Below are 24,990 nucleotides of genomic sequence, written 5' to 3' on the forward strand. Positions count from 1 at the left end.
ACTAGCCGACAAGCCAGTTCCATGAAAACCAAAGCATAGGATTAATTGCAGAATGTTATGAACCCATTTGTTTTCCTACCGCTAGCCCCATCTGTTGAATAAAATCTGAACCCTCAGGAATAAATCCAATAGAAGCCCATGAAGAATTTATGAGATCATACTGATCGTCTCTATAAGTTAGTAACCTCATTGCTGACAAGGGGAATCGAGACTGGATTGTCTGATTGGATTGGTTAAGTATGCCACATGGGCGTATTCCTTTCATATCCGATACCAGCTGCTGTTACTTCCTGAGAGGACCCCTCACACGAGGACAGAAACAAATGCAGTTTAAAAACATTGTGTTCTCTAGTTTATTACCAGACGATGGACAAGTACAAAAACCCAGTACCATGTGCTATGCTCGGACCATGGTCAGAACGCTTATGTTGCTGTTTGTTAGAAACGTTTGATTGTGCCATAGGTTCTGTGTAGTATCAGTGTGAATACTGAACTGGAAGTTGTTGAGGTGGTGAATCCCATGCTAAAATATGCCTTTGGACTTTCGTAAACAATCCATAACGTAGGCACTTTCTCGATCAGAAATCGTTACGGCAGTGTTGCGGTGGGCCATCCTGTTGAAAACGAATGTAGTTTCGAAGTCTTCAACAAGTTCGGGCATTAAATAATTTTTCACCGTGCGCAAGTTCACAAATCTGTTTACAGTTTGATTCAAAAAAGAAAAACGAACGGTAACCCTTTTTTACTTTTATTTGGGTGGCGTGAGACTGAATCCGCTTAGTACGTCGGCCAGTAATGGCCTATTGAACCAGCCTCAAATGATAGATGATGATGATGATGATGATGATGTGTGGAGACGTCGGTAGAATGAGAATTGGCAGGGGAAAGGGAAATACTAGGAAATAAGCTACCCTAGTGCCACTCTGTCCACCACAAATCCTACATCACGTAACCTGGGCTCGAAGCCGGCGCCTAACTGCCTGAGCCTCGTTCTGTGACAGTGCGGGACTCTCTTGCACCTCCAAATGTAAAGCGATTTTGTTCTTGCCCCGCCACCTTCACCTGACGAGAGCCGATATTCGCTGCCATATTGAACGTTCCTAGAGGCCAAAGGATTTCGTGTTTCACGGTTCAACCATATAAGTCAGAAGGTGACTGCTTGCACCATCTGAGCCATATAGCTATGTGCGTAAAGTATTCCGTTGTGCTGGTCCTGGTACTGATATGTGACCTTGGCTACTGTGTTTCTGTGGGCACAAACACATTCTTTCTAACAAATATTTATGCCACGCGTTTGATGGATCTGGAGCCGAAGCGACTGGCTACGGGCTGGACGACCGAGGGGTCTGAGTTCGGGTCTCTGTAGGGTCAAGAATTTTCTCTTCTCAACGTCGTCCAGACGGGCTCTGGGGTCCACCCAGCCTCCTATCCAATTGACACCGGGGGCTCTGAACACTCACCTCCAGCATAGTGCCTCAACCAACTACGCTACGCGTGCCCAATTACACATGCATGCTCTTCTTAACTGGTAGGCGGCCCACACAAGTACGAGTCTGGCTCGCGAGGAGCCGGGCTCGGATTAATTTCACCACACACGGACGAGTTTGGCTCATTAGAACCCGAGCCGAGTCGGACTCGCGAGCCAGGCTCGTACGTGTATTGGCCCCCTAACTGACGGAGGAATTTATGGAGGGTACCCTGACAAGTTCTCTTGATTCAGTGCAAAGGAACAAAATGAGCGCAGGGCCTGTCTTCATTGCCTTCCCGCAGGAAATGAAGTTGGTGTACAGCAGTACTTTGGTTAGTCGCTCGTTGACGCTCGGTCGTGTGATCCTCGTCGCTTTCCTCATCCAGTATATTCTGGTATCTTTTGGTCTATCACCGCAATTTCCTCAGTAATTCCTTCCCTGTACTCTTCATTTTAATTGTAATATTGAAGAGTACTGTCGATATATGAAAATTTATCGAGATTCCCGACGAGGTGCATTTAAAATGTGGCGCCATTTTCACTGTCGGCCCTATTCGGCACCCTCAGGTCATGAGTGTTCAAACCACGGTGAGCATAGCAGTTCTCAATCGTCTTGGTGCTTATTCTTCTCCAGTTATCGGCAACATATTGTACTGGCAGTAAAGCATCAATCCTTGCACTGGCCTCCTTAGCTGTTGAAGATGCTGTGAGATTTCCTTGAATTGTTTCGAGGAGGTAGTTTACAAACTGTGCGCCATATAANCAAGGTATAAAAACAGTTGCTTTATGAGGAATTAGTTCGTACCATTGAATATTTGACGCAATAGACAAGGTGTCGCAGAAACCGATGTTGCTATAACCAAGTTTTACTGTATCTGCATGAGGATCTACTGCACAGTTTTCTAGAACTAGTGGAACTTTCCTTGATTTCCGTTGTACGTAATTCCACGTCGCAATTCATTAGCCATTTGTTAAAAATTTTAGATGTCAACCACACTTTTTATTAGCATAGTACAGAACTGGTACACTGCCCATGCTAATCCCGACGCCCACCGCTTTTACCAATAACCAGCTGCTTCCGTTTATCAGTGCTGACATGTTTGAACAGCACAAGACCGTAACACAATCAATTCCTTTCTTTGAACCAGGTATATTTCTTTGTTTGTAGCTTAAGGATCCGGCCAGCATGCATGATAAAATAAACCTGTTCTATGGGCATTTTGTGTATTGTCTGTGCAAAATTCCCGAAGTTTTGTACCTTTGTGGGTTTCTGTTGTTCTGCACTTACAGTATCAGCACTGTCCTTGCCGTGGGCCTTCCTGAATTTTAACCCAAACCTTTATTTCCATCGAGACAAAAACCAGCTGTTGCTCTGAAATCAATATGACACAGCTATTGAGCCAACGCCTCTGTCTCGCTTTTCAACATTGGACCACTGATTGAGGGCCTCCTCAACATCTTCCATTTTTGGGGAAGTTCCGTATTATCCGAGGCCTAATGTCCACTCATCTCACAGTTACTCTTGCCGCTGTGTAACGCTTGCAGTTGTAGATTTCGGTGCTACAGATATCTCTCTCAGTTTGCGAGGACTCATGATAGGCGGTTGGTTTGAATTTTTTCAAGTAAGGCAATTTTATTAGTGATTGTTATATCTCTCCTAGGCACTTCGGCCGTGATCTAAACAACCCTGCACACCCCACTGTAGACCCACAAGCGCAGTCACTGCAAGCCTGAGAGTGACTGTAGCTGGGTGCTCCTTTATACTGAGTCAGTTACTCATTGACGTAGTAATCAGAAGTGCGTTATGTGGGAGCTACTGGTGAAATCAAATGGCGTGGTGTCTCGAATAAGTGAAGCGTAGTCTGGTTATATTCGTGGTTTGTTTTTGTACTCCAGTACTTGCCCCAATTAACCGGAATCCACCGTATTTGGACATTATGAACAAATACGCCACACTTCTTTCCCATGTATATTTTGTGGTCTTTCCTCATAAAAATATTCAGCCACAAATTATTACGAATGATCTCAAATGAACCGATTTGAGTGAATCTTCCCAAAATTAACAACTTCTATCTCTTGTCACAGTTTCTACGTTGATCAACGCTTATATTTTACATTACAGTTTCACTGCCGCCTGGTGGTACTTTCTGTAACTAGTGATAGCTATGCCTTTTGCATAAAGACAGAATGTCAAAGCTCACACTTTCAAGTACATTCACACAAGCATACGCATGAAGCACACTTTCAAGGTGATTGCATACAGCCTATCATTTCAGTGCTTAGATAGCTCATAGTTTTATATATTATACAGAATATCAATATTTTATATTATGAAGTACTCCATTCTAATACACGTACTGTTACTTCTGTACGGCACGTGTTACGTGACCTCCTGACGTTTTCGCAACTTTTGGTGAAACCGAAGCGCATTTGCTTCACTTAATCCTGTTTCTTTGATGGCTTTGTCTCTGAAATTCCTTAACGTACTTCAAGCCACATATTCCCACAAAGCACTTCTGAACAAGTTTCTCACTGTGCCCATCAAAATCCGCGCTTCCATCACGGAACGGTCCCACACCGAGAGTTCCGCAGCGTTCACTCTGTGTTGTTCCAAAATGTAGAATCTTCACAGACGAGTACATGCGCTGTCACATACAGTAATTTCACTAAATTATTCACCGGTTCTTTGAAGCACTGAAATCAATTCCTCAAGAGATCATCTCCTTACGGAGGCACCCTGATATACATTAATGCAAAACTAAAGTTTAATAAATAAATGAACGATTATGTAACTCTCCGTTAAAAAGTGAAGATTTGGTTCCTTGGTCAAGAAATCCGTGTTTTGTCAGTGACAGGTCTTGCAGGTCTCCTGTTCGTGTTGTGGCAGAAAAATGTTGACATTTCGCTTCTGTAGCATTGTGACGAAGGAACACTCTTCTTTTTATGTCTGTATAATTTTGTGAGCTTTACTGCGAGACAAACTTTCATTCTTCTGCATTTATATTGTGCTGAGCAGAACACATACATGTGCAGCCTATCACTTCCCTCGTGGCGCCTTGGCAACTACGAAGCAGATGAAACCAGTAGCACGGCGACTAAAAGTGAATTGTGAGAGCAGCAGCTGGTAGCTATTCATGGCAGCGTGAATATTGTGCATCCTGGTGCACGGGTTTGCGCATAAGTACACCCCTATTTAGAAAGTAAAAACGCATCCGAAAGGAGCATGACAGATTGTTTCAGATGCTATAGCGAAGTGTGGTGAAGCGGGGTTAATTTCCGGCTAGAAATGGAATCAAATGTCAAAATCCGTAAACCCAAAGTGGAAGCTTGTGAAGACGTGTATAGTGCATACTGACGTAAATTCCCAGTGTGAGGCAGAAAATCAGCGCATTGGAGTTTTTCTCACATATTATCAACACTCGCTCATCATGGAGCTAAGCCCTTCTTGAGAAGCTGCCAATTGTGCAGCTACTCAAGAACTTCCCAGCATTTTATGGAACCCGAGGTTTCATTACCGTGTTCACAAGATCCCTCCATTGTTCCATATCCTGAGCCAGATAAATCCAATCCATACCATCCCACCTTATCTCTCTAAGATCCATTTTACTATTGTTCACCCACCTACGCCTTGGTCTTCCCAGTGGTCTCTTTCATTCTGACTTTCCCACCAATGTCCTATATGCATTCATCTTCTCCCCATTCGTGCTACATGCCCTGCCCACCTCATCCTCCTTGACTTGATCATTCTAATTATACTAGGAGAAGAGTACAAGTTATGAAGCTCCTCATTATGCAGTTTTCTCCAACCTCCTGTCACTTCATCTCTCTTCGGTCCAAATATTCTCCTCAGCACCCTGTTCTCAAACACTCTCAGTCTATGTTCCTCCCTTAATGTCAGAGACTCTCACATATGATATATGACTTAAAAGCATGTTATACTTACTGCAACTGAGAATGGATTTCTGTGATATTCTACTGGATGACAGAAGTTTTTAAATATGTAGGACCATGCACCAACCCTGAAAGGCTGAAACAAATAAAGTAGGTTGTTTCATATATTTTATACGTAGGTAGGCTCAAAAGTAATGCACACATGCTTGTAGAGCGCAAACGAAATGACATTCAGAAGCGCGCCAGGTGGCATATGGAAGTAATATTCCCCCTCAGTACGCATGCGCAGGTTTGAGGTCGTTGTGTTCATCCAGTGTATTTCGAGAAGCGGAAGTATGGAGACGCGTTCTAGTGCTATGTCAACGCGAGTTAAACAGCGTGCTGTTATCGAATTTTTAACTGCTGAGAAAGTGACTCCTACTGAGATTCATCGTCGTTTAAAGACTGTTTATGGTGACGATGCTGTTCATAGGTCTACTGTAAATTGATGGGTAATAAAATTTCGTGGTTGCGAGCCTGGAAAAGCCATAATTGTTGATGAAACACGCAGCGGACGTCCGATCACTGCCACAGACGATAATGATCGCAAACTCGTCGACGATTTGATTCAAAATGACGGGCGAATCACTCAAAAGCGTATCGCAAACCATATTGGAATATCCAAGGAACGTGTCGGCTTCATTATTGAACAATTGGGATACCGTAAAACATGTGCACGATGGGTACCACGCCGTCTCACAGATGAGAACAAACAGCGTCGATTGGAATGCTCCGAACAACTTTGCAGCGCTACCGTGACGAAGGAGACGACTTTCTTTTGAATATTGTGACGGGGGACGAGTCATGGGTCCATCGTTACGACCCGGAAGAGAAGAGACAGAGCGCTGAATATCGACATCCGTCTTCTCTTCAGGCGAAAAAGTTCAAAACACAACCATCCGCCAAAAAACTTCTTTTGACTGTGATTTGGGATGCTCACCGAGTTTATATGACCGATTTTCTGGAATGAGGGGCAACGGTAAATTCTACTCAGTACATACAGACTCTAAAACACCTCCGGCGTCGAGTTTGTCGTGTTAGAGGCAGCCTGGCGCCAATAATCTTGCAACATGACAACGATCATCCACACCTCGCGCGCAACTGAAGAGGCTCTGCGAAACCTGAAGTTTGAACCAATTCCACACCCTCCTTATTCCCCTGATCCTGCGCCTTGCGATTTTTATTTTTTTCCACTACTCAAGAGAGACCTCAAGGGTAATCATTACACCTCGGACAATGAGGTGAAGGCAGCTGTCAAGTCCTGGATTCGAGAAAAGTCTGAAGAATTTTTCAGTGACGGAATGAAAAAACTTGTTACACGTTGGGAGAAATGTGTTAGCCTTAACGGTGACTATGTTGAAAAATAAATATATGCTTTTGAAACTTAAGAATTGTATTTTAATGCACTTTTTGCCCGATCTTGCTATTTGTTTTTGTTCGCGCTCTACAAGCATGTGTGCCTTACTTTTCAGCCTACCCACGTATACCGCGTGTTCCTAAAAGAATTGTGGAGTTTCATTGCCGTATATCTCCGTCAGTTTTTGGTGATGAAAAGCAAAATGTATACGGACTCATAACGCGTCTCTCAAATTTTCATTTTGTATATCGCGCTCTTTCCTAGTTCCATTCCCGCCAGCTAGGAGGCGTGAAATGTAAGATGGCGACCCAGCAGGAGAAGGCCTATTGCGTGCTGAGATTTGAGGTGTCTAAATCCATCGTTACAGTGCGCCGTGTACGGTTTCAGAAGGAGGCGCCATATGAAAACAACATTGCAGATGGTACCGGCAGTTTGTGAACAGTGGATGTCTCTGTAAAGGCAAGAGTTCTGGGCGGCCACGTGTGCCACATGCAGACGTGGAAAGAGTGAGGGAGACGTATCAGAGGAGCCCTAGAAAATCATTACGTAGAGGAAGCAGAGAATTGCAAATGCCAACAACGACGTTGTGGAGGGCGCTGCGTAAGCGGATATTAATGAAACCGTACAAGTTGCAGCTGTTGCAAGCTCTGAAACCACAAGACAAGATAGCCAGTACTCATTTCGCTGAGGACATTCAAGAGAAGATGGAAGACGATGGTTTCCTGGAACTTCTCGTTTTCAGTGATGAAGCCACTTTTCATCTGAGTGGGATAGTTAATCGACACAACGTACGTATCTGGGGGACATAAAATCCACATGCACAGATTGAGCACGAGGGTGATTCTCCGAAAATTAACGTCTTCTGTGCTGTCTCTCAACAGAAAGTGTACGGGCCTTTTTTCTTCGCTGAAGCAACAGTGACTGGTAACCTATCAAGATATGCTGGAAAATTTGTTGTTTCCACAACTGTCCAATGATTCCAGTGACTACATTTTCCAACAGGACGGTGCTCCACAACATTTCCATAGCATTGTGAGAGGTTTGCTTAATCTGGTCCTTCCGCAACGATGGATTGGACGTACTGCAGGTGAAGATGCCCCCCTTCTCCGGTGGCCACCCCGATCCCCGGACATAACTCCATGTGATTTCTTCTTGTGGGGGTACGTAAAGGACATGGTTTATGTACCCCCATTGCCCCAATCGCTCCAGGATCTCCGAAACAGAATCAATCGTACTGTGGAGACCATCACACCTGAAATGCTGCAGCGGGTGTGGCAGGAATTCGACTATCGCATTGATGTGTGCTGGGTAACGAAAGGTGCGCACATAGAGGCACTTTGATGGATGTACATAAAATTTGGACAGTTAAGCTTCCGATTGACACATGTTAGGATTGTACACGGTAAGAAATACGAAATATATCTAAAGCCCCGCCATTCTTTTAGGAACACTCTGTATATTTTAAAAATTACCCCCTACTGTATCTGGTACGATGACGCTAGGATACTGGGACACTTACGCCCACTTCTAGTGGTTGTGCCGAGTTTTACTAGCAGAAGTGGAGCAATCTCACATCGGAGACGTAAATATCCGTCTCTTACACACACACAAATCTATACAGACTATATGCACATGTAAAGTTACATGATTAGCAGGCAAACTGCGGGCCTGTGGAGCACGTGATCATGATGGACAAGAGCATGCGCAGTATACGTACCATACTACTGAGCCAGAGGCTGAATATGACTTGATAAAAGTTGTATGCGACAAGGATCCTTTGGAGATTGAACGCCTTCCGTGTGGCCATTAGCTGAGGTCCTAGCTTCAGAACGAAGTACAAGTAGAAGACCAGAATTAACAGAACTGGCATAGGGCTGCTCATGAGGAACCATGAGTCCACCATTGGGTCTGAAACACAAGACAAGCACAGCACCACAGAGTAAGTTCGCTCGAATCGAGACCTTTGTGATTCGTTTTGGGAGGCATCCGGTTCGAATCTCGATGAGGACATTGACGACTGTCGATACAAATTCTGTCATAGTGCCTCTAATTATACTGCGATCGCTTCCTTCTGTATTTTTTCAATTCATTTTCCACTTACCATCCTGCAATGGGACAGTGTGTATAAACAGCTAACCGCACTCGTTGGTCCTCCTTGAGGTCAGTCTTTTCTGACGGGCCCAACATAGATGGTGCCTCCCGCCCTTCCAACTGGGGACAGAAAGAGTCTCTGTTCGCGAAACGTCGTGTTGTTCGGAATACCGGATGATGGGCAAAGTCCAAAACTTCAGTAACCCTGACTGATAAGCACAACCGCCAGAACCCTTCAGAACCGAATGATAAAAATACTCAGTGTCCATCTCTCTTACCTAATTTCAATTCGTACATCTCGGGGCCCCCCCAGCCTCCTATCCAATGGGTGCCGGTGGCCCTTTCCCCGGTAATCAAGCTCTCGGGGCGTGAAGCTGACCACTCACCTCCAACTAGCAGCGAGGTTGAGAAAACGTGGATCTGTACATTTTTCGCGCTGTCGCCACAGTCAAAATTTTTAACGTAGATCTGTAACAAGTGATTAAACCGCCTCTATATGTTCCTAGTTCCAACAGTCGCCATTATGTCTACAATTACGTAAATAGGTCTATACACCACACGCGGTAACAATCTTATTAATTTACACTCTACAAAACTGAAAGAAGTCTTACCGAAAGCTGCACTGTATTTCAAACAACTGTCACCACGTAAATTGTGATGACTGTGCAACAGATGGCTCTCGTATCGATCCCATTGCTACCATTGTTACCGTAAGTCTGAAAGTACAGCGTGTAATGCCTCTACTAGTTCCAAGTTTTATTTATTTATACTATATTTAATGCCGTTTCAGTAGTTTACATTATATAATATCGAATATTTGACTGATAAATAAATACTAAGTAGTGGACGCAAATGTGAAAGAAATGGCATTTGCTTAATTTAAAGCAATGTCCCGCATTTACGTTGAGGGATTGAGGACATTCACGAAAGATGTCAGTCAGGTTTGTGGGTATTGGGCATGAGACGGGAATTTCATGAAAAATCTCCAGTTGAAATGAAGCGCATCAGGGAAAGACCAACCACTGAACACAGGGAGTTGCTTCTCCGTGGAAAGCCCCCGATCTTCAAACTGATGTCACATCCATCTGACGCCTATAGTTAACCGTACTTACTTCCAGTTTCCCAGAGTATTCATGGCGCTAGTGCTTAAGCACAGGACAACTTCAGCCGAAGTCTCGCGGTGCTTTGATTGCATGACACGAAACAGAGAAATGCATCGAGTCTGTTGTAGTCTCACTCGTATTACATAATCAAAATCATTTCCTCCTGCACTGTTTTGACAAAATTGGATAACTACAGTCTCAGTGTGGTGCTGTTCGTCTGCAGGATTTAAGCAGCGTATTAGTTTCCTACCACGTCCTCTACTGGCTTCAGTTACGTCAACATGTTTACTCCGGCAAGCAACGTTTCATAATGCGTGACACGTGACTCACCTTTCTTCGATTGCAGCATCTCATTGTAATTGTGCACCACCAGATGCATTAAGCCCGCCATGGCTGATTGTCTGAAACACAAGAATGAACACTGTAGCGACTGGAACGTGACGCCAGACATTAGCGTTACTGGAAACTGAGGAAAACTTCATAGCTACTGGAATATGGGACGAACATTACAGCTGTAATCACTCTCGTGGAGCTGAGCCCTTCTTGAGAAGCCGACAATCGTGTAGATACTCAAGAAATTCCCAGGATTTTATGGAACCCACTTCATGAAAAGAAGCAAAATGGCGATTTGTGGTCTGCACCCTGACATGCTTAGTATCTATTTTTTTTTTATTGTTAGTGGGATGGGTCTAAGTCCCTTGCACTGCAACCACTTCTGGCCTACTGTACCAGCCCCAGATGATAGGTGGGGGTGATTGTGGAGCAATTGGTGGAATGAAGATTGGCAAGGGAAACCTAAGTACTCGGATAAAACCTGCCCCAGAGCCGCTTTGTCCACCACAAATCCCACTTGACCAGACCCGGGATCGAACCCGGGCCGCCGTGATGGGAAGCCAGCGACTAAACGCTTGAGCTGTGGCGCGGCCAATATCTAAATTTACTCAAAATGTTTCACGTGATTGCTAAGCGCTGTTGGGTTGTGACGTCATTGTGTCCGCGCGGAAGTGTGATTACCGAGCCGTTGCCTAGAAGCGGGTTGCATAATCCCGTTGTTCCATTGCTGCATGTGTGTATTACTTAGAAACAGCCATTTCTATGGCTCAGCCGTTCTTGCATGGAGCAAATACGCCGCAATATTTACCTATTACAAAGACCAGCATTCCATAAAGTCACAAGTTTGTCATAACCGTTAATCAAATTTTGGCGAAAGTAGATGTGACAGGTCTTTAAATGACGTCAGCTGGCTTCCTTCAGTTTTAGGCATGTGGACTGATATACAAAGCCTACAGTACACTCGTATAAAGCTGTAAATTGTCCTTTTAGTGTATGCGATATAGCATATACTAGCTAAGAGTCTTCTGGGATGTGGCGCTGTACCATTTCGTACCTACGCTTCGGACGAACCTGGTGCTCGTCTGTTCAGGGCGGGATACTGTGACGGTAGAGGCAGCAGGTTCCAGCAGTGCAACAGCGCGGTAGAGTGTACCACTCCGCGTCACGTGAACCTCAAGCCTCATATAATATTTTTATTTCTTCATGAGAAGAACTTTTTTTTTATTGCTAGTGGGGTGGGACTAAGTCCCTTGTACTGCGGCCACTTCTGGCCTATTGTACCAGCCCCAGATGATAGGTGTGGGTGATTGTGGAGCAATTGGTGGAATGAAGATTGGCANAGTCGGTCAAGCGTTGAAAAGGGGGACATACTTAGATGGCTTGATGGTCTACTAAGCAATTCTTTTTCTGACGGAAATAGGCAGGATTATGAGTGCATCATGCTCTGCGCATGCGCATACTCCCCACCTACAACACTTGAGCCAGCTGATCAGTTTCACTCTGTTTATTTATATTTATGATGATCATACGAAAATCATATTTCTCAATTTTTAACAATCAACAATAATAACGGCGGAAACATGATTTATGAGGTGTCGTTGGCATTAACATGTTTATCACAAGGCCCGGATATTGTTTATTATCGTGATCTTCGAAAGTCTGAATTTTTGCTTCTGCAGTTTAAAGCAAGAGCATAGCTGCCGTGCTATAATTTTCATTCCTCCCTTCTTAACAGCGATAACCAAGGGACAATTGGAGCTTGAAATACGAAAACCTCAGATGCCAGTAAATGGTAAGGAGCAACTTGATCACTGATCACTAAGGAGTCTGCCCCACAGAGTTTCTGAATTATAATCTCCATCTGAAGCGATGAAACTGAGAAGTTATCTGGAAACTCCAATATACAATATACTTGAATGAAGTCGGCTAGATCTATAAAAATTGAAGCAAATAAATGATTCGTTTATTTTGATTGCTTTCACAATACGAGCGCTTTCTACGCGCGTTCTCAACCATACGGAGCACGTAATGAAACCGTTCTTCCGTCCGTCCTTCCTCATGGATGAATCACTTGAGAACCGCGGAAGAGATTTGTATGAAATTTGAATTTGGGGGAGTTATACTAACAGGCTTCTGTATTTTGAAACTGCGAACGGTATTATCTGTGGAGATTGCATAATCGATCAAATCGCTCCCAGAGACGGCGACAAGCTTGCGTTCTCCAGTGCCTGTGATCAATTGTGGGACGAAGGGTTGATTTCGGCGCCAGAACGTGATGGAATTTAAATGATGGTTTGCCTATTACTATCTCCATTTTCTTTAACGGCCGCGGGGATCCGTTGCGCTGACCACGCGACACCCTCTACCCGCTAAAGTTGGCACTAACTTCGACGACAAACGGCGGTCGCTCGGTCGGTACACTTCGCTTGCGGAGTTAATTTTTATCTCCATTCTCTTCATATATGAATAAGCACTAAATTTCTGGAAGAATCACAGCTCGGACGAGGGACACTTATAACTTATTCATACTTATTTCTTTGGCGCCGAATAATGAGTAGGTTGTGGAAGTGGATTTGCACTTGCGCTGCTTTGCAATGAATGCATCGATACTCATGCTGGTTCCATCCAATCCGAAATGTTCACTGTATTCAATTTACAATTTATCTTGACGTTGAAGTTATGACCGTTCCCAAGTTACAGTTTCTAGTATCCAAAATGGAAGCTTCGGCTAAAACATGTACCGTCAGGCTTAGCACTTTTGGATGGAGAAGGCACGCCCTTTGAGGTGAAACTACCTGTAATTGGTTCATGAAAGTAAGTAGGTCGGTATAGGATTTTATATAAACCAATCACATCCTTCCTACAGAGATTCTTTGCCGAATATGAAGATTTCAATATTGGCAGTAAATACCTGGGCACTCACGCACTACGCGCTTGTCAGACGCTAAACCGTCATGTCTTCCCTCGTGCCTAAAATGGCGAACAAGTGTGTATTGCAAAAGGCTTATAACATTATCAACCTGAAGATAAATAATTTCCCTTCTCCTTGTACACCTGCAATTGGTAAACACATTCTATTTATTACGAAAGGCCCTTCGAGCTGGGATAGTGCAGTCGATGTAGCGACTGGCCACGGACTGGATGGCCATGGAGTCGGGAGTTCGATTTCGGCAAGGTACTTCTCCACTTCACGTCTTTCAAATCTGTTCTTGTGCCCACCCAGCCTCCTATAAAGTTGCACTGGGGGCTCTTTCTCTCGGGAAAGCTGACCATCGCTTCAAATAGTTCAATAATACGTGGATCCACAAACGTAATCCAGCTTTCCCCTCAGTACGCATTGGATAGGTAGTTGGGTGGACCTCAGAGCCGGTCTCGACGACGTGGAGAAGAGAAAATTCTTAACCCTACCGGGACTCGAACACCGACCCCTCGGTCTTCCAGCCCGTAACTAGTCGGTATACCGACTACGGTATTCCGGCTCCTACGTTATAAATATAGACTACAAAATTACGTGTCGAATAGTAGACTACAAATTACGTATGAACTATTGTGTTTTAGTATTTCCGAATATGGAAACGACGCGGAAAAATGTGTCGTTAACATAATCTGCACTTATGAGATATGGAATTTTTAAAACGAAGATACTAATAGCAATGATAATAGCAACAGGTGACATATTTATGACTGAAAGTAGGGAAAATTGTGTTGTGAGTCGGATTCGACACATTGCTCAATTATGATCACTCACGGCACGCTAGCTCACTCGTTACAGGTAAATTGCATTTCATTTTGCCTTAGGAATTTTTATTCTTAAATATAATATTAAAAACGCATAATTTATGTAAGTGGATGTCTGTACAAAAGAAAAGGAGCCTTAAGCTTCTCCCGGAATTCCTTCTTGTGTGATGCAACTTTAAATATTTTACAGATTGTTAGGAAGTTATCATTCACAGAAGATCTTACAGATCTGCTACTGCTGCTTCTGCTGGGGCTAGTTAAGAAGTACGAGATATACTTACATGGGAATGGCCCAGCAAATATTTTCAGAAGTGTGCCAAATGAGGCTGTTAGCCAATTAATTATATGAAAATATTGCTTCATGATTTCATACAAATTCTTATTATATGAAATTATAATCAATTAAATGATTAAATGATAATGTATAGTAAAGGGCAGATGATTTCAGTGAGCTGAACTTCCACTGTAAATTATTATTAATTTTTTCTAGAACTAACGATATTCTGGAAAAAAAAATGCATCAAAAATAACGTACAACTGAACACAACGTTTCATGTCTCGAAAATTTCGTGTATCATTTTACAGTATAGCATAATACACCGTACAGTAACAGAATAAAACGTGTCGCAGATTAAGAGAGTGCAGTATAAACTTTAGCAAATTTTCTGCAACTTTCTACTTATTCATATTTCGTTGTGTTTTCTGAAAGTACGTATTACTGCTTACCTCTGCCTCAGATACTGTGTCAGTCTTGTCAAAACACTTCCAGGATGCTACTCAGTTGTAAGGAAAGTTAACTAACAGAAGCGGCACTTAGACTGCGCATTGTCTACTAAGCAAGGGCGTAAGCGCCAAAGCCCCCGAGCTCTTATCTGCATGTGTTGGCTTTCACTTATCGGAAGTCATGGAGTGCGAAAGTGTTGTATTTTAACATTGTGTTATGTTTTTGTATATTAAATTGTAGGTCTACATACAATGCTGTCTGACTAAACCAAGGCCTGTACATCACTCCCAAAATCTTTTTTCATTTGTAGCCTTTGCTCCGTCGATCCTTTTTTTAACTTCGTAAAATTCAGTAATTGTGCCTTCTGTGCAAAGTCAACAACAAGAAGATTTTGTAAGGTAATTCAAATTCAGTAAAAAAGTAAAGGTATCCCTATAACAGGCCGTGGAGGCCCAAAGGCTTGTGAGATGTTGAGGTCCCCACATTGTCTAGACAATCGGCTCATAGATTGCGGCAAGGCTGTCAGCCTTACTCGCCGGCCGCCCTTTACTCCCAAGAATATTCCTGGTTCTCATTTCTGTTAGAGGCTGAGTCAACCCCAGGGCCATAGTGCGGCTGGAAGGATTAGGTAAATTGAAAAAAATCCAATGACCTCATCGGGACTTGAACCCGCGACCTTCCGGCTTGTAGCGTAGTGCCTTAACCAACTGCGCTACCGCGGAGTATCAGACTAAATTAAAATACAAACAGGCACAGCCAAGGTATAAAAATGTAAATTCAGGAAAACATCAGTGCTATACAAATGTTACAAATACAAAATATAATATTAGAAACAGACTATGAGTTACTCATAATTTGTTGCATTTTGTTGCGTAAATCTCTAGATTATATTTATTTTTTACCAAGAGAGCAAATAGGCCGCGCCATAGCTCAAGCGGTTAGTCGCTGGCTTCCAACCGCTGTGGCCCGGGTTCGATCCCGGGTCTGGTCAAGTGGGATTTGTGGTGGACAAAGTGGCGCTGGGGCAGGTTTTCTCCGAGTACTTCGGTTTCCCCTGCCAATCTTCATTCCACCAAATTGCTCCACAATCACCCTCACCTATCATCTGGGGCTGGTACAATAGGCCAGAAGTGGCCGCAGTACAAGGGACTTAGTCCCACCCCACTAGCAATAAAAAATTTAAATAAAAAAAAGAAAGAGCAAATCCTAGATAACAAACTCTGCCTGCTGGAAATAGTGCTGTGCAGACAATCCATACTTTTACAATAAGAAATTACTGCTGCTTTTACATAAGAAATACGACAGAAACCATAAAATTTAAAGAATTAAAAGTTGTTGACTTTTACGATAGAAATTATGGACGTATGGACACTCTTGCATTCTGATGACTTGTGTAATTACACGTCATACACATATTTTAAAAATCTCTGTGGTAACCATAATAGAACTATGGACAAGCTCCGGTAAATACAGGCCTCTGTCCAAATAAACGTACACAGCAGTTAAGATGAAGTACATCGTTCTGTACGCGTTGCGCGATGATACAACATTCAGTCGAGTATGCGCAGAGTTACGCGCAAGCATCGGTACAACAAACAGTGAGCGTATATTTTGTGATACAGCGAGACATAGCATGTCCGTGTGGGCTTCCCACCGTGGCTCCCCGAGTTCGATCCCAGGTCATATCATGTAGGATTTTCGGTGGACAGGGTCACTAAGGCTGTTTTTCTCCGGGTACTTCGGTATCCTCTGTCAGTTTTCATCCCACTAACTGCTCCTGCTCGTTACCATCGTAGCACAGCAGGAAAATTACCGGCTGACGTAGCAAGCGGACTCATCCTCAGCCCTCCCCATGAAGAAGCCTACGCGTGTGCGCGGTATCTGCGAAAGTACTGAACAAGTACTCGTGGACAGCCGACAAAGAATGTTATTCCAAGTTGGGTTGATAACGGGAAGAATACGTCACGCAATATTGCGCACAATTTGCGCTTGGGTTCTTTGTGAAACGCAAGCAATGGAAACAGGACGGTTCCGTCGCAAAATGGCGTCCAGTCGACAACTCTTTGTGTATACGATGATGAACTTTGTGGTTTACGAAATGAAGGCATTTTCTTGTCCTGCTTAGCGAGTGTTAGTGTCTCAAGGAGACTGCCCGACGGGGTAAATTGCTTTCCAGTGCAGGACAGTAACATGAGGTGGTGTGCGCAATGCGGTTCCCTGCAGCCCCCGCGATATGGTCCTTCACAAAAGGCTCTACGAGAGCCTATGCAGTGGGTACCAGGGGTTCCCTCTGCGGCTGAAGCTGCCAGAATATGAAGTAGGCCACTCGTCTCCATCTGGTTCAGAGTTCCAGATCACTGGCATCTCACCTCGACGTTCCCTATCGGCCTGGCTTCATGCCCAGGGAGAGGCGCAGCTAAGGCTTGCTGGTGGTGTTCAGACGGGAACATCTACTTGTTAAGTATGGTTCCGAAACTTAGCGCACTCTGCCAAAGGGAAGAGTGTACGTTAGAAAGTGCAGAGGGATATATTTGGATTCAAGCGGGGGAAGGAAGAGCAAGAGGGAGAACATGACCGGGGGGTGCTGAATGAAAAGCTTAATAATTTATACACTTCAGCAAATATTATTATGGTTATAAACTCGATAGGATAAAAAGGGTAAGAAACATAGCATGCATGTGGAGTGCTGAAATTAGTACATAAGTTTTAGTCTCAAAATCCTCAAGGAAAACGTTATTTAAAAGACCCAGACACAGATGGGATGAAGCTGACTCCATGGAACAGCATCCTTCTTGAGAAGCCAGTAGTTGCTAAGCCACACAGAATTCCCAGTATTTTGTGGAACCCATAGGGTCATTGCCGTGTACACTAGTCTCTGTCGTGAGCCAGGTGAATCCATTCCACACTCTCATCCTATATAAGATACATGTTACTCAGACTGGAGGAAAACATGAAAATTAAAGACGTGTTATTAGGGCGTGATCTGGATTCAGTTCGCTCGGGATGGGGTCCGCTGGCTGGCCGTCATGATCAAGGTGACGAACCTTTTTGTTGCAAAATTGACGGGAAAATTTTTGTCCTTCTGAACGCTTATCACCTACCCAAACTTGACACCCTTCTATGGACTTCGTGTCGTGAAAACATTCTAATGCTACTAGAACTTCAAAAAATTGAACTATTGGCTCTAAACTGACCTATCACAGTGGCCGCGCGGTCCGAGGCATGAACTGTCTTCCCTCGCTCAAACACTGGGATCGTGGGTTCGAATCCCACTCAAGGCGTGGATATATGTCTCTGTTTATTTTGTGTTTGCGTATGTAGTGGCCTTCCGACGGGCTGGTCTCCCGTCAAAGGAGTCCTACCGACTGTCTTAGAATTAAGAAAGGGAAGTGAGACAAAAGATTTCACGGATGCTCTATGCTCCGAAGTGGGAGCAACAGGAGAACAGAGGGAGGCTCTAAACTGCGCACGAAGCTGGCGGTAGTAACGTTTCTTCTACTGAAGGATGTCGTGCCCTTAGGAGTCATGGACAAGCGACAGGCTGCACGCAATGTCACTGTATGCTAAACTGATGCAAATCAACTGGACCTGATTCCATATTGACATGCACGTCCTTCGTAATTTAGGAATATGAGATAATGAGAATGCTTCAATTACAGCTGTACAATTGTGAGACTTATGCCAAATGTAGGTCACACACACACAAGCTGTCCAACTGTATGACTAATGGTCCAAACTACAAAGGAAACTGAGAGTCAGTAGTTGAAATTCTATGGCCTGACGTCCACATGTCCTCAGGCTGTTTCCGGTTCCAGTGTCGTGAACACGTGTAATGTGAACTAGGTCTGGCCTCTTTTCTGGAATTGTCTACAGTAAAAGACACCAACAGCCAGTCACGGTAGCCGAGCGGTCTAAGGCATGCACTGTCTTCGCTCACTTGGAAACCGGGATCGTGGGTTCGAATCCCACCCAGGGCATGGATGTTTAGTTTGTGTGTGTGCGTTTTTCTCTGTTTGTCTACAGGTAGAGGCCTTGCGACGAGCTGATCACCCGCCCAAGGAGTCCTACCGAATGTGTAAGATCTAGAAAAGCCGAAGTGAACGGAGAAGTTCATGGAGGTAGGCCTAAACCCACTGGGGCTGTAGTGCCAAGGAAAAGAAAAAGAATGAGAACCAGTAAGTAAAATCTCTTTTTTATAAACAGTTTTGGAAGTGTACAGTGACATAGCTGTATCTCGGAAACCGTTCGGTATAAGACACATGTGCATATAAACCTTTTTGCTTAGTATGACCGAGACTATGCCCTCCCAGAATATTGGCCTTTCCTCCTGAGACTCCCTGTACATAACCGCACAAACACCTTATTAAGCTGATTAAAATTTGATTACATGAAACGTAAAGTCTGATACATTTCCTATTCAAGATGGTCTAAAACAAGGAGATGCTTTATCACCACAGCTTTTCAACTGTGCTTTAGAATGTGCCATTAGAGAGATCCAGGAAAACCAGGTGGGACTGAAATTAAATGGAACACATCAGCTGCTGGACTGTGCTGATGATGTGAATCTACTGGGTGATAGCCTGATCGAGGAGGAAATCAGTAGACTGAATTCAGATAATGCTTGCTACCATTCAGTCCAGAACCTTTTGTCTTCTCGTCTGCTGTCCAAAGACATAACAATTACAATATATAAAACTATAATTTTGTCTGTGGTTCTCTATGGGTATGAAACTTAGTCTCTGACATTAAGGGAGGAATATGGACTGAGGGTGCTTGAGAACAGGGAGTTGAGGAGAATATTTGGACCGAAGAGAGATGAAGTGACAGGAGGTTGGAGAAAACTGCATAATGAGGAGCTTTATAACTTGTACTCTTCTCAAAGTATAATTAGAATGATGAAGTCAAGGAGGATGAGGTTGGCAGGGCATGTAGCACGAATGGGGGAGACGAGGAATGCATATAGGATATTGGTGGGAAAGTCAAAAGGAAAGAGTCCACTGGGAAGACCAAGGCGTAGGTGGGTGAACAATAGTAAAATGGATCGTAGAGAGATAGGTTGGGATGGTATGGATTGGATTGATCTGGCTCAGGAGAGGGACCAGTGGAGGGCTGTTGTAAACATTGTAATTAACCGTTGGGTTCCATAAAATGCTGGGAAGTTCTCGAGTAGCTGCTGAATTGGCGGCTCCTCCAGAAGGGCTCAGCTCCATGAGTGAGTGAGTGAGTAAGTTTACTTGGGTGCAAGTGTTCCGAGTGAGACCTGAATCAGAGATTACACGGCCAGAGAGATAGGTGCATTCACAGTGCAGACATCTACAGTGATATTCTACAGTTACGTTCTGTATTGGTCTGGGTATGTATGCAAGCGGGGCACGGGGCAGCGTAGTAGGTTGAGGCATTGTGCTACAAGCCGATGAGGTTATTGGATTTTTTCAGTTACCCAATTCTTCCAGCAGCATTATGGCCCTGGGGTCGACTGAGCCTCTAACAGAAATGAGTACCAGGAATGTTCTTGGGGGTAAAGGGCGGCCGGCGCGTAGGGCTGACAACCTTGCCGCCATCTGTGAGCCGACTGTCTAGAAAATGTGGGAACCTGAACATCTCACAACCCTATGGGCCTCCACGGTCTGTTACAGGGATAGCTTTACTCACTTTATGTATGTAAGCTCACAGTGCTGATATGAGCCCCATTATCCTGAGAACGAACCGAAATGATTTCACTTGTTTAAAGCAGGCATACTCCACAGAAACAAAATATCCCCGAAATTCTATGATCCTTGTAAATACAAGTTGGTCAGCAAGCAATGGTACGGTGAGGGGAAGACCGCCAAGGGGAAGGTAAAACATAAGAAAAGAGCCAAACCGTCCTTGTACTGCCCCTCCCCCCTTGCCCCCACCGTCATTCTCCGCCATCTCACTCTTCCTCTGTGACGCAAATCAGGCTTGGGGATATTTTGCGTGGCGTGTACTTCCGCTGCTACGCTACTGCAACAAAATTCGGACTCGAAAATAAAAAAGTATAAGCAAAGGAAGACACGACAGAAACACAGCGTTCTCATGTATGCCTTAAACACACATTCCCGTATTAACACAGGCCAACACCGTCGAACCTGTAAGTACCGAGGTGTGGCAACGCATGTGCTCACCATTCCTGCGGCACCCAGATGGGCTCACTTCGTGGGCACGTAGGAGCAGCAATGTAACCGCTTTCTCGGATATGTCTGGTAGCCACCCTGCCCAGGCGCTACATAAACTCAGTCGCGTAGTTGGCTGAGGCACCATGCAACAAATCGCTGGTTCGGGTCCCGATGAGGTCATTGAATATTTTCAATTTACCTAATCCTTCCAGTCGCACTATGGCCCTGTGTTCGATTCAGCCTCTCACAGAATTGAGTACCAGGAATCTTCCTGGTTGGGTATAGGGCGGCCGGCGCGTAAGGCTGACAATCATACCGCCATCTGTGTGTCGATTATGTAGAAAATGCCGGACCCTCTACATTCCACAACCCTATGGACCTTCACGACCTTTTACAGCGATAGTTTTGCATTACCTTTTCTACATAACCTCAGTAGTAGACTCACTGTCGCAAAGAGTTAAAGTCAACGCATAAACCCAAGGGTGCGGTGGTGATGTCATTTCATTCCAAGCTGGTATAATTACAGCGATTTCAAAAGGACTGGGAAGGAAAGGATCCTGAGCAGCACCGACAGTAATGGGAAGTTATCCTGGCTGGCGGATACTGAACTCTTGCAAAAAAAAAAACTCCGTGGCTTGAGTCCGCAAGCGAACTATACCGACCGAGCGACCGCCTCTTGTGGACAAAGTTAGTTCCAACTTTAACGGATAGATGGTGTCACGTGGTCAGCGTAACGGATCCCCACGGCCGTCAATTTCGGTTTTCTAGAACCGAGCATCTTGTTTGCATTTAGAGCAGTCATCTACAGACCGGTATATATGCAACCACAAGTATTTATAACTGTACTTTACTATTGGGCTGCACGTTTCGCACAGGTACACCATCTTCAGACCCAACTAAGAACTACAAACGCAAAGTGGAAATTGAACTTTGAGGAAACACATTGTAGAAAGCATTCATCTAATTGTGTTTGTAGTTAATATCTTCGACTGAAGATTGTGTTCTGACACCGAAACATGGAGAAGAATTAGGTTTTACTGTCTGTCTGTCTGTCTGTCTGTCTCCCTACCTACCCCCTTACCTACCTATCTACAGACGGTAAGCAGTACGGACCTGTTTGTGCATCGCTCCGCGAGCCCGGAGTGTATAGTGAAAAGCCTACGTTAACCAGTGCTACGAACCAACCATACTACACGTATTACAGAAAATCTATTTTGTTTACCTAACGAGAAACCTCTTATATAAATACAAAAGCCATGCATTTACCAAACAACCGAGTGCTAGTGTGCAATACACAAATAGTGCAGTGCAACTGTACCTGCATAAGCATCACAGCACGCCATGTCAACAGACAGGCCAGTGGCCTGTAGCTTCAGTCAACAAAGACAGGTGGGAGGATAAACTGACAGACTGACAGACTTCCCCACAACAACAAATGTAATATGTATTCAACCCCCGCATTATTTTACGAGATGTGATAGTGTCCCCTGCACCACGAGCTACCCTACTTGTTTATTCTAAGTTGTCCTTTTCCTGTATGGGGTAGTCTAGACCCCGAAATTCTGAGTGAATACAAAATAAGAGGTTCACCCTTTTGGGGAGAGACGTGCTTATGGGCACTTCCTGCAGGTGTTCTCCCCTCGTGATTTCAAAAACCATTTTAATTGGAATCCTCATTTGGAATTCCTATGACCATCCAGTGCTCCATACGTCTGAATGGTCAAACTCTTCTTTAAGGACGACGAATCAAATGTCGATCCTGAATCTGACTACGCCCTCAATAGGCGTGTCTCTGGGTGTCCAAGCACCAAGTTCGGGGTTCGAATCCCTTTAAAAACTCAGGCTTTGCCAGCCACGGCGGACACCACGCTAAACTTTTGACTTGTTCACTTCGGTCGGACTCCTCGCCAGTTTAATCACTATCTTCACGTATTTGTGTGTTACTACTGAACTTCAGCGCGGCATCATCGAGTAGTACACTCAGCACCTCCCTGGAGGCTACCTCTCACTACCTGCCGAATCCTACCGCGTTGGTGCATAGTGCACTCACATCCTCTGTTCATTTAACAAGTAACTATAATCAGTATTCCTAATGTAACCTTGTGTAAGCATTTGATTCAATACATCATTCTATTAACCTGAAAACCGACTTCCGAAGACTTGAATTTCAATTCTTAAGTGCTCCAACGATCCCAGTCCACAAGACTTCCGCTCGGTCTACAAGTACTTCCCATCACTATCCTTCGGGATACAACACAAAACCAACAACCACGACATCGCAGCAGCAGTGAGACCAGCCTGATAAAATGTCGACCCACAGCACAGACAACACAAATAACATTGCAGAAGACGGAATCGTTACAAGCCAGCATGGCCGAGAACGATCAGGTAATACACTGCAACCGAAACCCTCTCTAACCACTCCTAAGCAAACAGCACCCACTCACACTAAACGCCCTACCCAGACAACAACATGCCCTACTGAAGCAAGCTGCACCCCACACAAAAAACATGGAGTTATTTTCGAAGCAATAGATGGTGTTACAATAGAGCAATACCTACGGACCATAGCAGAAAATATAGGAGGCCTTAACATTAAATATGCATCCAGACTAAGTGGTGGACGAATATGCGTGTACCTCGCCACAGAAACCCATGTACGGGAGATATCCCATGCAGGCCATACGTCATGGCGTCTAAAGGAGTAGCGCTCAACAACGGTCAAGATTATGCCTCGCAGCAGGAAGAAGAGCAACGCACCCCCTCCACAATCCGCCGGACGCTAGCACCCGCCATAGGCAACACAACGATTTTCCCGGTACTAACTCCGCCACGACAGACTCAGCTCAACAGATAGCGTGAGCGTAACGGCACAAAAGCAGCCTAAAACCCAGGTTACCGACAATGCTCCACCTAAAATCCAACATCACAAACGCATACAGACGAATGTGAACAGCAAACAGAAGGCTGTGAAGCAGCAGAGAGCATGGACACGGCAACAGTAGGAAACCATGCAGAGCCCATCACACCCCATGCCTCTGAAAAGAAGAAACAAAACATAATACACAAACAAAAGCAGGCACCCCACAACAAACATGGAATACCACAAAATGCTGAAGAAAAAGAACCCAGTGACACGGAGTCTCTATCTTCTAATAACTGCAGTGATCTGGAAGAAACACCCAGAAGTATGACCGCAACCCCAAGGGACAAAGCCATAGACATCCCGTGTGAAAACTTAAGATAAGAAGGGAACCAACCCATAGCGACTACAACTTTCTCACAATTTCTCAAAGCCTGCAGGCGACAGAAGGACCCCAAAACAACAGCCAAAGAATATACGTCCAGCATCAAGGACTTGCCAACATGCTGGAAGAAAATCTGTTCAACATGAAAGACTACAACCTAAGAAGAATGAAGCGTATCACTGATGGTCTCAAAATGTAGCGTCATAAAAAATTAACACATGCTACACCCCTGGAGGACCATAGGATATGTTTTAGGCCTTTTCATCGTGGTCAAAGTCCTAACACTTAACACAAGGAACGTCAAGGAGAAACGAAACAAATTCAACTTGTTTTGTATGCCAAAAGACAAAAGCAGCTGTCCTCCTACTGCAAGAAACAAACCTCTCTGACAACAGTATTACCGGGCTCCCCTTTACACTATAATACAGAACCCAGCAATACAATCAGGATCAGGCCCTACTCACAGAACTAATTCATTCGCACCACACCCTCGTAACAGGCTACCTACAGACATGCCACATTACGCTGTATCACACAGAACTCCAGCTCATAAACATAACACGTATACATGCCAATAAGTACAACCCGAGCAATGACAGGCGTTAACACCTTGGAGAAACATAAGAATGTTCCACTAGACAGGACAGTAGTCATCGGAGGAGACTGGAACGTCACCCTAGAAACACGTGACAGAGCATCATTTGGAAAGAGAACATCACTTGCATATCATCTGGAAAACTTGACGCGCACACACAAGATGGTAGATGTATGGAGAAGATTTCACCCCGACAGCAACAAATTCACATACCGCTGGAACCAGACAACTAACCCCAAATCCAGAGTAGACCGAATATATATTTC

The 24,990-nt window shown here is 44.4% G+C and overlaps 1 protein-coding gene across 2 annotated transcripts in view; it reads right to left on the reverse strand.

The window, feature by feature from the left end:
• The window catches only part of LOC111870590 (elongation of very long chain fatty acids protein AAEL008004), a 46,186-nt gene that overhangs the window by 14,847 nt on the left and 6,349 nt on the right, over positions 1-24,990 (reverse strand). Inside the window, exons 1-4 of one of the 2 annotated variants that reach the window (XM_033753963.1) lie at positions 14,747-14,891; positions 10,280-10,350; positions 8,473-8,663; positions 5,412-5,495 (exon numbers count right to left, since the gene is read on the reverse strand). In XM_033753963.1, coding sequence (XP_033609854.1) covers positions 5,412-5,495; positions 8,473-8,663; positions 10,280-10,340 — 336 coding nt within the window. In that variant the 5' untranslated portion in view covers positions 10,341-10,350; positions 14,747-14,891. Of the gene's footprint in view, positions 1-5,411; positions 5,496-8,472; positions 8,664-10,279; positions 10,351-14,746; positions 14,892-24,990 lie in introns of those variants that run through there. The other variant, XM_023863021.2, reaches the window with a different exon arrangement.

The sequence above is a fragment of the Cryptotermes secundus genome, unplaced genomic scaffold (genome assembly GCF_002891405.2).
Source record: "Cryptotermes secundus unplaced genomic scaffold, Csec_1.0 scaffold1759, whole genome shotgun sequence".
In the NCBI taxonomy this organism is placed as follows: domain Eukaryota; kingdom Metazoa; phylum Arthropoda; class Insecta; order Blattodea; family Kalotermitidae; genus Cryptotermes; species Cryptotermes secundus.